Raw genomic sequence first — 14,014 nt, 5'->3', positions numbered from 1 at the left:
TACGGATCTTGTTCTTCTCGGAATCCAAGAGCCATCCAACATTAACGCACTTCACAGCACCATTAGAAGCGACTACTTTGTCAAGAGTCGATCTACTTCCGTCCTTGAAGAGAACATGGCTCAAGACTGAGTGCTCGTTCCAGTCCGGAAGGACTTGCGCGCCCATGTCTTCGAGCAGGGTGGTGAAGAGGTAACTCTGGTTCTTGCTATTGGAGGTGACATCGACGAAGAACGTCATGCCTCGGAGTGGTCCATCATACAGGAGGAATTCGCTCTCAGACTCGTCATTCCAAGTGACAGTCTTCTTCGGGGTTTTAGAGTCTAGCTTCAACGGGGAGCGGAGTGCAGATCTCTTGGTCGGAGAAACAGAACCGGGTGCCGGAAGGCTAGGGACTTCGGGTGCAGCAAGCGTGATATTGTTCCTAGGGCTGAAGCTGGCGAACGGTGTTCCAGCAAGGGGAGGAGAACTATCAGAAATAGTTGTTTCATCGGTGTCGATATCCATGTAGCCTTGCTCAATATCCTCAACCTGAGCGTACTCAAATGAGATATCCTGGAGACCGGGGATGTCCAATGGGCCGAGCTTCTTTGGTTCATTGATAGGAGTGTTCACGGCGCCCTGGACAGCAGCCTCCATATTTTGGGGCGCTTGGATGTAAGCTGGAGTTTCGGGGTAACCGGCAGGCAAGGCATTGAAGCCCTCCTGGGGGGTCAATGGTGCAGCATTTTGGGCTGGCGTTTTTGGGTGGTCTGGTAACTCATCAAGGGCCTCTCGGAGGCTCAACGGTGCCGTGATGTGAGCTGGCATCTGCTGGGAATCTGCGGGCAGCTCATTGAGGGCTTTCTGGGCCCATAATGCCTTGGCAATGTGGCTTGGTGTCTTGGGGTAGTCTGGCAACTCGTTGAGGGCCTCCCGGGTGGACAATGGCGCGGTGATATGAGCTGGTGTCTTCGGGTAATCAGCGGGCAGCTCATTGAGAGCCTTTCGGTTGCTTAATGGCGCAACGATATGAGCTGGCGTCTTCGGGTACTCGGCGGGCAACGCATCAAGTGCCTCCCGAGTGCTTATTGGCGCAACGATGTGAGCCGGGGTCTTTGGGTAGTCCGGCAGCTCGTTAAGGGCTGCCCGGGTGGATAATGGTGCGGCGATGTGAGCTGGTGTCTCAGGGTAACCGGCAGGCAAGGCATTGAAGCCCTGCCGGGTAGACAATGATGCAGCGATGTGAGCTGGCGTCTTGGGGTATTCTGCCGGTAACTCGCCAAGAGCCTCCTGGATGGCCAATGCGGCTGCAGACTCAGTCGTCTTCCTCAGCGGCTTGCGGGCGGGCGCCTTGAGAGGGGACTCTGCAACAGGAGCAGCACGCCGGGCACGTGTGGCGCGAGTGGTCGTAGTGGAGGTGTCGAGAGCGGTGGTTGCAAGCGCCTTGCTGGGTGCCCTCAGGGCAGTCTGCCTGGCCGGGGCCCTGCGCGAGCGGGTGGCCGGTTTGGCGGGCTCCTCTGAGGCGATGGCGGCGGCACGCTGCTGGGGAGCAGGTTCCTCGATCACTCTGGCGACCTCGGCTGTATCGGCGGCAGGAGCAGCTGCAGTCTTGCGGCCACGAGCTGTCCTCTTGGGCGCCTTCGGCTCATTGTCTACCGTCGATTCTGGCTCGGGCTCGGGCTCTGGCTGTGTCTCCGGCTCCGACTTCGCAGTGCGTCTAGTGGACCTCGCGGCAGCAGGCTTCGGGGCAGCTGCCTTGGTCTTGGCCTTTGTCGCGGGCTTCTTCGCTTTCGCCTCGGTCGCGGTGGCCTTGCTGGTCTTGCTGGCCTTGCTGGTCTTGGTTGCCTTCGGTGGCGGCTCTGCAGCTTCCTCGACGGCCTTCCTCTTGCCGGCCCGCTTGGGCGGCGCCTTGAGCGTGGTGGCAGCGACCTCCGGGGCCTTCTTCGCGCCGGAGCGTGTCGCAACCATGGTGAGGGTGCGATTGAGGTGCTGAATTGAGGGTCGGTGTGGAATCGTCAATTGCGGGGTCGGATGTGTGAGAGTGGGTGGTAAGAGGGAAGAAGGGAAGCGCGACTCGGAACACCTGCTATGTTGTCAGTGCGGGCGCTGCTTACTCAACGCCTTGGCGCTCGGTTGGCCGGGCAACGCCAGCCGGCACCCAACCACCGCGTTCCAGGACATCGCGCCCTCCTCGGCCACTACTCAGCGTTCAAGCCTACATTTTCTATGATTTCATGCACCATCAGAACCACATCTTGAAGCTGCTGCCTAACTGAAGAAGAAAGAAAACACAAACAAGATCAAAACAATAATCGCATTGCTTTCGCCGCAAAATTAGGCAATGCAGCAATGCTTCCACACCGCAGCATTTCCAGATGCGCTTCCCGCAATGCGATCAATGCACGTATCCATCCGTCCTTTGTCAATCACTATATGCAATGACTCCAAGACGAAAGCGCTCGTATTATCTATCATAGCACATCCTCCGAGCTGCCCCTTCCTCAACCCAGCTCTACCCTCACAACTTCCATCCCGACGCCACATATCAACACCCTCGCTATCCCGTTCTCCATGCTTCCCAGCACAGCCATGCTAGATACGTCAGCGACGTTGGTCTTGATCTTCCCCCTTCGTCTGAGCTCCAGCGGGTCATCATCAGGGCGCGTGAGCACTTTGCTATCTGTCGAGGCGCTAGCGAGATGCGGAACAACCTCCCATAGCCGCACCCATTGATCGTTGCCGGAAGAGAGTATGAGGATGCGGGATGCGTGAGGTAGAATAGCGCATGCTGTGACAGCTGAGGCATGCGCGCGATTCGCGATTGTTGGGGGGCAGGTGAAGGACGTCTCTGCTGGGGTCGGGGTGGAAGCCGCGCATGAGGGTGAGGAAGTAGCGAGCAGGAAAGCGAGACTGCCATCGTCGCCTGCAGACACTATGAGAGTGATTTCGCTATCGATTGGGTGGGAAACCATGTCCTTCGAGGTATTCTGGTGGATGCGCACCGGTTGTTTCCATGTGAGAATCTCTAGGGGGCGAGGAGTGCTCGCGTGCGGACGCTGAATGGCTGGTGGGAGAGACCAGAGAACTGCGTGTCCGTCGGTGCCAGCAGTGAGAATGTCGTCAGAGGAAATGAACACGCTTTGGGTGAGACAGGGGGTGAAATAAACACCTTTGGCTAATGTGAGCCACTTCGAAGCAGCCTCGGGGTCGTAGCTGTAGACCTGCGCTGTGTTAATCTCATTGGGATCGCACGAGCTGGCTTTTACACTTACCATGATGTTTGAGTCTGAACTCACCATAGCAATCACGAAACTCGAGCCCCGCTGCCAGACATCGAATGACATGATCCGAACATCAGAGTGCTCGCTCTCAGGTGGGTGTGTGAATTCACAGACTATGCCGATGCCCCCAATCTCAGCGGGAAAACCGCGTATTCTCCAGATGTAGAACTCTTCGCAACCGCCGCTGCTGAAGAGGTAGTCACCTTTATCTGACCACTGCAGATGTTGAATGCCAGTAGTGTGCTTTCGGAGTGTGCTTCGGCATAGGAGATCGCCGTTCTCATACTCAAAGATCCTGATGTCGGTGTCCTCCGCTCCAGTAGCAATCAACTGTTTTGACGCACCATCGACAATGGTTGACGACGCTGCCACAGCCTTGATCTCCCGCCCATGTCCGCCTGAGCGTACCACTTTGTGATTCGAACCAGCCTGGCCATAGATGTGCATGCTAGATGCTCGCGTCCAGACTAGTGCACCTCCGCCCTCTCCGGTCGATTGAGGTTGAAAAGTCCAGCTTCGGTGCGCACCTCCAGTGTCGACGCTCATTACCTCTTCTTCAGTGGTGGTGTCGTAGAGAACGAATTTCTTGCTGGAAAATCCGTACACCAAGAGGTGACCCTTATGGAAATAGAGACCTTCAACGTTGGGTCCTATAGGGAGTGTAACATTGTGGACCAGGCATACAGAGTTCGCAGCCAAGTGGAACGAGTGAATGGCAATACAACTGTCTCTTCCGACCGAGAGCAAATACCCTGACGATGGTTTCGAGCCTGACGGGACCCACTTGACGGAAGTGACAGCCTCTTTGCCGTGCGCTCTTTCGATAATCCTAAACAAGGAAGCCTGGTGCGTGTTTTGGTCGACGGTCTCAGTCTTCTTCGTGGGAATGCGGTAAGCCGCTACTGATCCTCGACGAAAACCAAGTAAGAGGTACTCGTCTTGAGGACTGTGCGCGAAATGCGTCATACTTGTGATAGCAATGCCGGTCAACAGTTCGGAAATCGGAACAACAACAGCCTTTAAGACCATTGGAGTCTCGTTTTGCAGTACGGAGATAGTAAGGAGCTGAGCTACGTTCTGCCCGACCAGGGTAAGGAGCAGTATTAGGGTCTCGACTTCTGAAGCGTCGGTACTCTTCGCAACAAACATGTCTCCGACCTTACCATTGGCAACATGTATCTTGGACCAACGTGGTGCATTTCTCCGATAAGAATAAATGCTCCCCCGGGAGCTAGCAACAAAGGCTACTCCGAGAGACGATTCACCGATACAGACAGAGTAGCCTGTCAAGTCGGGTGTTTCCTCGATAAGTTCGGAGCTGGAAATGATGCCTAGCGCGCTTGAGGTAGACCATGGTGAAAGACGCTCGAGATAGACCTTGCCAGAATTGGTAGTCACCAGGAAAGACGAGTCGTCGACGAAAGCATAGCTTCGAAAGAATTCTGCCATCTTAGAAGACTTGTGTGAGAGGCCTTCGCTTTCTGAAATCGCGGCGTCGGAGCAACTCTGGGCCATTCGTGATATTGCTTCCACTGTATACTCGCATAGAACAGGCCCGGATCTGCTCTGCTGTAGGTTAAGAGAAACAGCAAGCGTATGACAGGTGATCTTGCTATCAGCCGCGCCACAAAGTACCTGCTGAGGGCTTGATGCAGGAGAGCGGATAGTTGTTGCCCAGATGTTCTTGCCGCTGTGGTGTGCGACGCAGTCCAGCTGTGCAAGCTTTTGAGGTAGCGATATCCCGCTTGGAGTTTGATCATCGCCGATATTGAGCCGCCAGATGCGCGACGTTGCGTCTTCTCCAGAAGACAGAAGATAGATCCCTGTAGCCGAAGGCGAGATGTCGAGAAATCGGACTGCCCAAACACGGGATATGTGACCCCAACCAATGGCCAAACAATCAGAGCTGGAGATATCAGAGTCGAACGAAGCGTTGCTGAAGCCAGTGTGTCGCGTTCTCTGCCCTTCAATGTCCTCGTCCAAGGCGCTGCTCCCGTCGACGGTGGCGTCAACGTCGGAGACGTCCCAGATACGGATGGTGCGGTCATCACTGCAGCTCGAAAGAAGGCGTTTGCATCCCGTATCAGAACCGAACTTCAGCGGCTGAGAGATTTGTACCCCAAATATGGATCCTTCGTGACCGAGGAAGACGCGATGAATAAGAGAATCAGACCCTCTATCCGCGTACCGAGTCCATGACCAGTAAATGATCTCTCCGAAAGCGGTACCTGCAGCGACTAAGATGCGGTCTGGCGAGTCCCAGAGCAAATGCGCAGAGTACAGGATGGAGCGCGAGCGTGGCGCAAGCTCACGGAATGAAATGGACGGCGCACTGTCAGAGATAAGTATGGATCCGTGTATCTAGGCTAATGCTTGAGGTAATAGAATGGATATAGAAGAGCGTGGCTGAGTTAGGATGTAGCGCCTTACCTTCCGCAGACATTCTTTCCAGACCCGCTTCCGATGGTCAGCTCTACAAGCGCATTGTGGGCTGTTACAGCTGCACATGTTCTTGTTTCGCCCCTCATGGTCTGCATATGGCCATTTGGAGCCGGGCATAGGTTAAGTATCCAGTCAGGCGCTTGCAAGGTACTGGAGAATGATGCCGTGTCAAGGAGAGCATCCTCATCATCGCCTAATCGTGCATCAAACTGAAGGGCACGAACAAGCCGGCCTCCCCAGATGACAAGAATCACATGATGAGAGCACTCGGCGGTAACGGATATGCCGTGTATAGCTTGAGCCTTGAAGACTTGTTTGGACGCAACAGACTGGAAGTCTTGGCGGCGATAGAGCCGCAAGAGCGGACCCTCTGCGGCGATAAGAAAGGGTCCGCAGCAGGAAAGAGCCGTTATCGGGACGCGAGTGCATTCATGCTAATCTAGTGAGCGAGACTCATTGAGCTCTGTGGAGTACTAACATGAAGCGTCGAGGACATTGGAGATGGAACTGGAAGGCTCTCGGTGGTGATAGAAATTTGGTGTTGAGTCAGCGCGGGGAAAAATTTAGCGGGGCGAGGACGGCGCGTCCTGAACCTCAACATTCATAAATTTGTCCTCTTCGCGCGCGCATCTCTGATACATTTCGATCCTCCCTACTCAAAGCTACTCTAATCAACGCGAAGAATCACTGCCAAATCAGCAAAATGTCGCTCGGACCAGCAGGCGCAAACTTAGACCCAGAGCACGCGGACAACTTCGAGGATGTAAGTTACCCCCTTTGCAGCTCCAGGACGCATAGCTAACCAGTACGTAGATCGAGAAGCAGTTTGCCGTCAAAGGTAGGTCATAAGTCGATCGACTACAGCTCTTCATTTGCTGACAAGCGTCATCAGTGGTGCAGCACATGGAGACGTACTGGAACATCCTGGAGAAAGTCCGCGGCTCGCAACTTCGCCTCACCAAATTCGACGACGACATCTACGAGCACTTTAAGAAGGAGTTCCCCGAGTTCGATGCCTCGGCCACCATCAACGAAGACGATATGAAGAGCAAGGTGGGAAAGGAACGATGGCGCAAGTTCATCGGCGAATACGAGAAGAAAGTGGAGGACTACAACTTCGGGGCAATGCTTAGGGCGAACCCAAAGACCGAGTACGGCGAGAAGGAGACAATATTTGCGGTGCGCATGCAGTTCTACGCCATTGAGATTGCTCGGTAAGTTGCTTGTCTGTGGAACCCGGTGGCTCCGTCTAACAAACGCAGGAACCGCGAAGGCCTGAACGACTGGATCTATGAAAAGGCACACTCGGAGGACAAGTAGCCACTCCGTCAAATAAGCGAGCACGCCCGCTTTCTAGAAGGGTCATGGAAAGGTATTACACACGCGACAGCTTCCTGGTCAATGATCAATCGTACGATGCCACTCGACACTTGAGCTGGCCTCATCCCCCACGACTTGGTTCTTTGTCCCATGACGAGGATGGCCCGCTTCACCCGCATACATCCGTCCGACAATCCGTGTCTCCCGAAAAGTGCAATGATAGTGAGTAGGTACTCATAGTAGACATTGAGGAGAAGCCGCGTGGTAGGATGGCGACTGGTGGCTGCTCTGCGTAATCTTCTAACTCGTCGCTTGCAAGCAACTTGCTTTGGCGCGAATCCACGACTGCAAAAACGAGCGCCAGCCAAAATTACTGCTCAACGGCATGGGCTCAGGAATTTCCATCTTCAGTCATATGCAATGGAGAAGCGAGTGAATGGGAACAGTTGCGCCCGTGGTTGCGAACAATATTAAGGGCGAACAAAGTCGTCGCGTGGAATGAACAAAACTAGTCCGCTTTTAGAAATCCTCCAACCTCCGCCATCAGGGCACATCATATTTTCCTACTTTCTTAGCAGCCACCGTTTTGTCTTTTCCCGCTCCGCACGTACTTTTGACTCGCTTGGCCGGTACCATGGCGACGTCTTCTGCTTCAAATCGCACCGACGAGCAAGAAAAGATGAGCACCGAAGAAGATGAAGAGCAAGAAATCATTCAGCAGTTGGGTTGGAAAGCCCTTTTCGGTTTCACGACGACGGCCCATCTTCCAACGCTTTCCGTAGGCCTCGTGGCCGCCCTCGTTGCCGCTCTTACACTCCCCGCCATCGCCGTTGTGTACGGTCTCATCTTTCGACAATTTGCGGACTTCGGTGCAGGAACGATAAGCGCGGCTGTCATGCTTCAAAACTCCTCGAGATATTGCCTATACTTGACGGCGTTTGCGGCACTCAATTGGCTCGCCAACAGCATATACTTCATAACGTTCTTGACATTCGGTGAGCTCCAGGCACGGAGTGCAAGGAACAGGATTTTCAACACGCTGCTCTGGAAAAACATGGCTTGGTACGATACGAGGGAGACTGGTGTGGCGGCGTTCCTCCCTGCTGTTCAGATGTAAGCGAGCGTCTGATACTATGACTAGGGGAACAAGACTAAGTATTCGCAGGCAGATCCGAGACCTACAGATGTCAGTGTCTCAACCGCTCGGAGAGGCTGTCCAATGCTTCATTCAGGCCATCGGTTCGTTGGGCGTCGCCTTCTACTTTTCATGGAATCTCACCCTAGTCACCATTGCCTCGGTCCCGCTTGTATATGTCGTCATGGCGTACCTATCCGGACTACTGTCGAAGAGCGCCCATGAGCAATCCAACAAACTTCAACAAGCTCTGAAATACATCACCAACGTCATTCACAACATTGAGCAGGTAAAAAGCTTCAACGGCGAACGATTCGAGCTCCAGAGGTACACAAATATCATCGCTCGCGCTGGGGGTCTCTACAACCGCCAGGCCAGTCTTCGGTCCGGACAGCTCGGCTTCATGCAGTTCATCACACTCAGCATATTCGTCCAAGGGTTTTGGTACGGCAGTCATCTGGTCCAAACCGGTGATAGGAATGCTGGGCAGGTTGTTACTACCTTCTGGGCTGCATTAATGGCCGTCCAAGGCATCACTGGGTTCTTGCCACAATTCATTGTCCTTCAGAAGGGCCGGGTGGCTGCAGCTAGGTTGAGAGCGTTAGTGACGCAGATATCCCGAACTGATACCAACAACGAAACTGGAGGTCAGCAGCGACCCGAGCGATGCGCCGGGGACATTGAGTTCAGAGAAGTGGGTTGATTGGCTCCCGTCGGGAGTACACGGTGCTAACATAACAGGTGTCCTTCTCGTACCCATCACAGCCGGACCAGACTGCTTTGCGCGATATTTCGATGTCGATTGCTGCTGGCCAGACTACTTTTGTAATCGGTAGAAGCGGATCCGGAAAGAGTACGTTGGGTCAACTACTTGTGCGGTTCTACCAACCTTCTTCCGGTGCAATTCGTCTCGATGACGTTCCGCTCGAACAGCTAGATGTTCGATGGCTTCGTGAGCAGATCACACTTGTCGAACAACATAGTGTGCTATTCAACGAGACCATTCGACGCAACATCACCCTCGGAAAGAAAGGCGACAACGTCAGCCTTCTCGCGATCCAAGAAGCTGTAGAGTTTGCCATTCTCCAGCAGATGATTAGAGACCTCCCAAATGGTTTCGACACTCAGATGGGGCTGAAGGGCAGCAGTTTGAGTGGCGGGCAGAAACAAAGGATGGCCCTCGCTCGAGCCCGGCTGCGAAATACACCAGTCTTGATCCTGGACGAATCAACAAGTGCTCTTGACTATATCACGAGAGTTGCTATTCTCGACGCCATCCGTGCTTGGCGAAAAGGCAAGACGACTATCATCATCACTCACGACACATCCCAGATTTTGCCGGACGACTTCGTTTATGTCATGGACCAAGCAGAGGTACTCGAAAAGGGCACTCGAAGAGTCTTAGAGGCCGAAAGGGACTCTGCTTTTCGAACCTTCCTCAACTTGCCTGAATTGGATGATGCGAACCTCGAAGTATCTCCAGTAGACGAGACGGGCGATATAATGTCGCTGTACGCTGACTCATGGGGCATCCCTAGTCTGCCAGGCCGCCCCTCTTCTGCTATCTTCTTTAGGGAGTCTTTTCTGTCGCCCTTTTTGAGTCCCCGGCAGTCTTTCATGCCGCCGTCTTCTAGGAGGCCCTCGGCAGCTTCATCTGAGGTGGATCTCACATCACGTCGCGCTACGATGCCTCCAGCACTGCCAGCGTCAGCTCCAGGCACACTTGAAGAGAAGGCGTTTGAGGAGAAAAGGATGGCTGCAAGGCTCCGACCGCTTTCAGTGGCCTCGCATTGCTCTTCAATTCAAGATATCTCTACCCTACGACCCATCTCATTCACGCCAGGAAGATTTCCGAACCACGTAGAGACGGAAAAGGGCCCCTCATTCCGCAAAACGTTCTGGGCCAAGATGGAAATACGTAAGAAACGTCAACTAGCATCCGAGGAACCCACGCCCGCCGTAAAGACTCTTTCCATAATGCATATACTTGGCTCCGTTTCGCCACGAGTCGGCTGGCCTTCTCGTCTAGGTCTAGTCGTCGCGTGTATATGTGCCATCATTCACGCAGGGGCGACCCCAGCTTTTGCCTACGTCTTCTCCCGTCTGTTAGCCACTTTCTACACTGCAGGTCGCCAACAGCAACAAGCTCAGATATATGCCCTAACGATACTCGGCATTGCCATCGCCGACGGCCTGGCGACCTATGGCTTCAACGCTCTGTTCGACATTAGCGCCCAGACATGGGCCAACGCGCTCAAGTTGGAGTCCATGAGGCATATCCTCATGCAACCGCGCGAGTTCTTCGATCGGGAAGAAAACAGCGTCTCACGCTTAGCTGAATGCTTGGATCAATTCGCGGAGGAGGCTCGCAATCTTCCTGGACGCTTCACCGGGATTGCTATTACCGTTGTAGCCATGATCGCCATTGCTGTCGTGTGGAGCTTCGTCCACTGCTGGAGGCTCACCATTGTGGCTCTCGCATGCGGTCCAATCCTGTTTGCTATCACAAGAATCTACAATGCCATTAGCAGCCGCTGGGAGAGGTTCTCGAACGAAGCTGACGAGCAAGTGGGACAAGTCTTGCACGAGACCTTCGTCAACATCAGGACGGTCCGCTGTCTCGTCCTGGAAGAGGTATTCCGCGCAAAGTATAACGAAGCAACTGCGGGCGCGCTTAAGGTAGGCATGAAACGAGCGATATACACCGGCTCCATATTTGGTCTCAACTACTCCGGCACTATTTTCGTCTCCGCGTTGCTCTTCTGGTGGGGTTCCTACATGATTTCAAAACTGGAATATACGCCCACTCAGATCATCATGGCGTTTAACATCCTTATGCTAAGCGTGGCGCACGTCAGCTGGCTCGGCAACTACATTCCGCAGATCAATGTTTCGAGAGATGCTGGATCGCGCCTTATGCGTCTTGCACATCTTCCCTTGGATTCTCATGAGCTTGTTGGCACGCAACAGCTCTTTAACGCTGGCGAAATTGCACTCAAAGACCTGAACTTCACCTATCCAACACGGGAAGAACATCCTGTTCTCCACAAAGTCAGCTTCAGCATCGCACGCGGAAGCTGCACTGCCATCGTGGGCACCTCCGGTTCCGGAAAGTCTACTATCGCCGCCTTGCTCCTGAAGCTGTATCAAACCGACAATCCGGCATTAGATACCAGCCCCGACCTGACTATATCTGGTCAAGATATCAAGAAACTGCATACCTATACCCTCCGCTCCCGCATAGCGATCGTGTCTCAAACCCCTGTGCTGTTCCCAGGCACTATTGCGGAAAACATCACATATGGCCTATCGCCATCCTCTCAGCTTACCAAATCCGCCAAAATCTGCGCAGCCGCTTCCGCAGCCGGCGTCGCTGACTTCATCGACAGTCTTCCGCAAGGGTACCATACTGCCGTGGGCGAAGGAGGTACGGGCCTTTCTGGCGGGCAAGCCCAACGCATCGCCATAGCTCGAGCGCTCGTCCGCGATCCTGACATCTTGATCCTGGATGAGGCAACGAGTGCGCTGGATGTCGAATCCGCTAGTATCATCCGCGACACGATCCAGCGACTAGTCACTGAATCGAAACGTGACGACGCGGGTGAAGGACCTTCAGCCAGGGTTGGTGCAGCGGCGCAGCGGAGGGATATGACCGTGATCATTATCACGCACGCGAGGGAGATGATGGCGATTGCGGAGCATGTCATCATGCTAGATAAGGGGAGGGTAGTTGAGCAAGGGTCTTTCGACGAACTGAAGAGGAAGAGGGGACCATTTTCGAGGTTATTGAGGGGTGAGGGTACCGAGGTGCCGCTTAGGGGGCTGGGGTAGCGTCTGAATTTGTAACTGCTATGTCAGGAGGAGTCGGGCGAAAGTCGTCGTTTCTCGTTAGCATTAGCTGTCGTTTAAACATAGAACGTTGCACGAGCGCTGTACCTAATAGATCTCTAACTAGCAAAAGACAGTCCCGTTTTTCTAGCCGCTCCGAAAGAAAATCATTCGTCCCTCCCTCAGTGTCAAATCTCAATCCGCTCACCCTCTTGAACCACAAACCCAGCACACTCTCTCCCCGCAGCCAAAGCATTCAACCAAGCCCCAAGCCTCAACCCCGCCTTCGCCACAAGCTCATCAACAACCGGAACCGCGTCATCAAAGTACTCCCCCGCAAGGTCGTTCCTCCTATCCTTCAGCCACTCCACCCCCGGCTTGAGCACATTATCGCAGATCCAAGCATTCCCCTCCTCCGCCCACTCAAGCGCGCACTTCTCCGCCGTGCTGACATCCCTGCACTCGGCGACCGCGACCGTCGCTTCATTAGCAGCGTACAGCTCCTCGGCCCAGACGGCCGCAGCCTCCTTCAACACCGCGTCGTCTCCTTCCTTCGCCTTGAGCCCGCGCATCTTGTGCGCGATGTGCGTGTCCCACACGGCGTGCAGGTTCTCGACGCGGTTGGAGAAGTTGACGTGGATGTCGTTGCCGCCGCGGTCGAGCAGCTCCGTGTGCAGCGGCTGGTGGATGTCGCCGATGAAGTGGAGGAGGAACATGAGGGCTTCTTTTTGCTGCTTTTGGGCGAGGGAGGCGTCGTTGACGCGGGCGGTCTGGCGTTTGTTAGGGTGGGGTTTTTGCAGGAGGAACTGGGAGGTGGGAGGTATGTACGAAGTTTGAGATTGCGGAGACGATGCAGCCGGGGCCTGGCTTGCAGTCGCGCCTGTAGTTTACGTTGCAGTATCGAGGGGGGTCGTCGGCTGCGTCTATGTGACTGCCGTTAGAAAGGAGAACTTTTTCAGTGTTCGAATGTGGATTGATACCGATATAGTGCCATTTTCCAGTATGGTTGTATCCTCGCCTGTGCTTAACAGCATCCGCCCAAAGCGCGCCGTCGGAGATATCCCAGCCTCGGTTGTTTGCGAGCAGATTGTCAACCAAGTCTGAGGCTGCACTGGAAAGGTACTTCTCTGCCAGGTACGCTACAGTGCGGTGGCCGAGTTCTCCCCAGCCGTGGACGGCAGGGATAGCGCAGAGAAGAGCGAAGGCGTTGGGGACACGCATTATGATATTGAGGTTTGGAAGGACAGAAAAGAAGAAGGATTAAAAGGTGGAGAGGGAAGCAAGTTTTGCTTGATATTTATCGTTCGGCCAGGTTGGCAGCTGAAAAGTGCATTGTTCTGTACATACCACCCTCACGGCTGCCCTCTTGAGGGCTTTGTGTTCATGACCCGCTTTCAACAAATGACACGGCGCTGGCATTACCGTCTCCAGCCATGCGGCGTTCAAATAGACGAATGCGGGGTTTGAAGCACGGCTGTGTCCGCTTGAAACTTCAGCTTCGGCATCTCCCATATCTGTGAGAGACAGCGAGAGGCTGGAGCAATAGTCACGGGGGGAGTGATTCGGTCGAGAACTAGTTGTGGCCTCCAATACCAGGAGCTTTGGAAGACATGTGCGCCGTTCTTTTGCGATCCGCAAGCTCAGCTGAGGTGTGGCGAGCTGACGGCCTCGCTTGATCCTGCTCTGTGCAGGCTGCCCAAAGAGAGTCCAGGCGAGAGAGGCTGGAAAGAAGCATGGACGCTCTAGATGGGGGATTGGTATTGTTTCCTGCGTGGATTCGTTGAAAGCGTGATGATTCGGGGAGTCTGCCTAGAGGGGGGGGAGCTTCTCGTCCGTTCGATAGAGGTGTCAAACATACCTAGGTACTTGCGCGTTCGCAAGTTTGAAGGCGGACTGATGTGCAATAGATGAACATAACAATGCATCGTATCACGAATGAGCCCCTGTCGCGTCGTTCAACGGTTGCAGTCGGCTACCAAGGCTAGCTCACCGAAGCCTGCAATGCAAGAGCTGACTAAGAGTGGCTCG

At 54.3% G+C, this 14,014-nt stretch overlaps 4 protein-coding genes across 4 annotated transcripts; 2 read left to right on the top strand and 2 right to left on the bottom strand.

Moving 5' to 3' along the window:
• Window positions 1-2,221: 2,221 nt before the first annotated feature.
• Window positions 2,222-6,204, bottom strand: BU26DRAFT_546756 (WD domain-containing protein). Its single transcript, XM_033831856.1, has 4 exons — window positions 6,182-6,204; window positions 5,692-6,137; window positions 3,253-5,593; window positions 2,222-3,201 (listed from the first exon to the last, which is right to left on the bottom strand). Exons 1-4 carry the CDS (start codon window positions 6,197-6,199, stop codon window positions 2,482-2,484), a joined length of 3,525 nt encoding a protein of 1,174 aa, XP_033689570.1. The 5' UTR covers window positions 6,200-6,204; the 3' UTR covers window positions 2,222-2,481.
• Window positions 6,205-6,406: 202 nt separating this feature from the next.
• On the top strand, window positions 6,407-7,023 carry BU26DRAFT_559240 (DUF757-domain-containing protein; the record flags this gene model as incomplete). Its single annotated transcript, XM_033832677.1, has 4 exons — window positions 6,407-6,466; window positions 6,517-6,541; window positions 6,596-6,917; window positions 6,966-7,023. 4 exons carry the CDS (start codon window positions 6,407-6,409, stop codon window positions 7,021-7,023), a joined length of 465 nt encoding a protein of 154 aa, XP_033689569.1.
• A 317-nt stretch (window positions 7,024-7,340) lies between these two features.
• Window positions 7,341-12,082, top strand: BU26DRAFT_140717 (P-loop containing nucleoside triphosphate hydrolase protein). Its single transcript, XM_033819811.1, has 3 exons — window positions 7,341-8,136; window positions 8,189-8,852; window positions 8,900-12,082. Exons 1-3 carry the CDS (start codon window positions 7,658-7,660, stop codon window positions 11,987-11,989), a joined length of 4,233 nt encoding a protein of 1,410 aa, XP_033689568.1. The 5' UTR covers window positions 7,341-7,657; the 3' UTR covers window positions 11,990-12,082.
• On the bottom strand, window positions 12,082-13,383 carry BU26DRAFT_140722 (phospholipase C/P1 nuclease). The gene is made up of 3 exons (XM_033819812.1): window positions 12,967-13,383; window positions 12,815-12,909; window positions 12,082-12,756 (listed from the first exon to the last, which is right to left on the bottom strand). Exons 1-3 carry the CDS (start codon window positions 13,205-13,207, stop codon window positions 12,175-12,177), a joined length of 918 nt encoding a protein of 305 aa, XP_033689567.1. The 5' UTR covers window positions 13,208-13,383; the 3' UTR covers window positions 12,082-12,174.
• Window positions 13,384-14,014: the final 631 nt, after the last annotated feature.

This window comes from Trematosphaeria pertusa (assembly GCF_010094035.1).
Source record: "Trematosphaeria pertusa strain CBS 122368 unplaced genomic scaffold BU26scaffold_2, whole genome shotgun sequence".
Lineage (NCBI taxonomy): Eukaryota > Fungi > Ascomycota > Dothideomycetes > Pleosporales > Trematosphaeriaceae > Trematosphaeria > Trematosphaeria pertusa.
The sequence above is the reverse complement of the archived record's forward strand: the minus strand, read 5'-3'. Positions and strand labels throughout refer to the sequence as shown.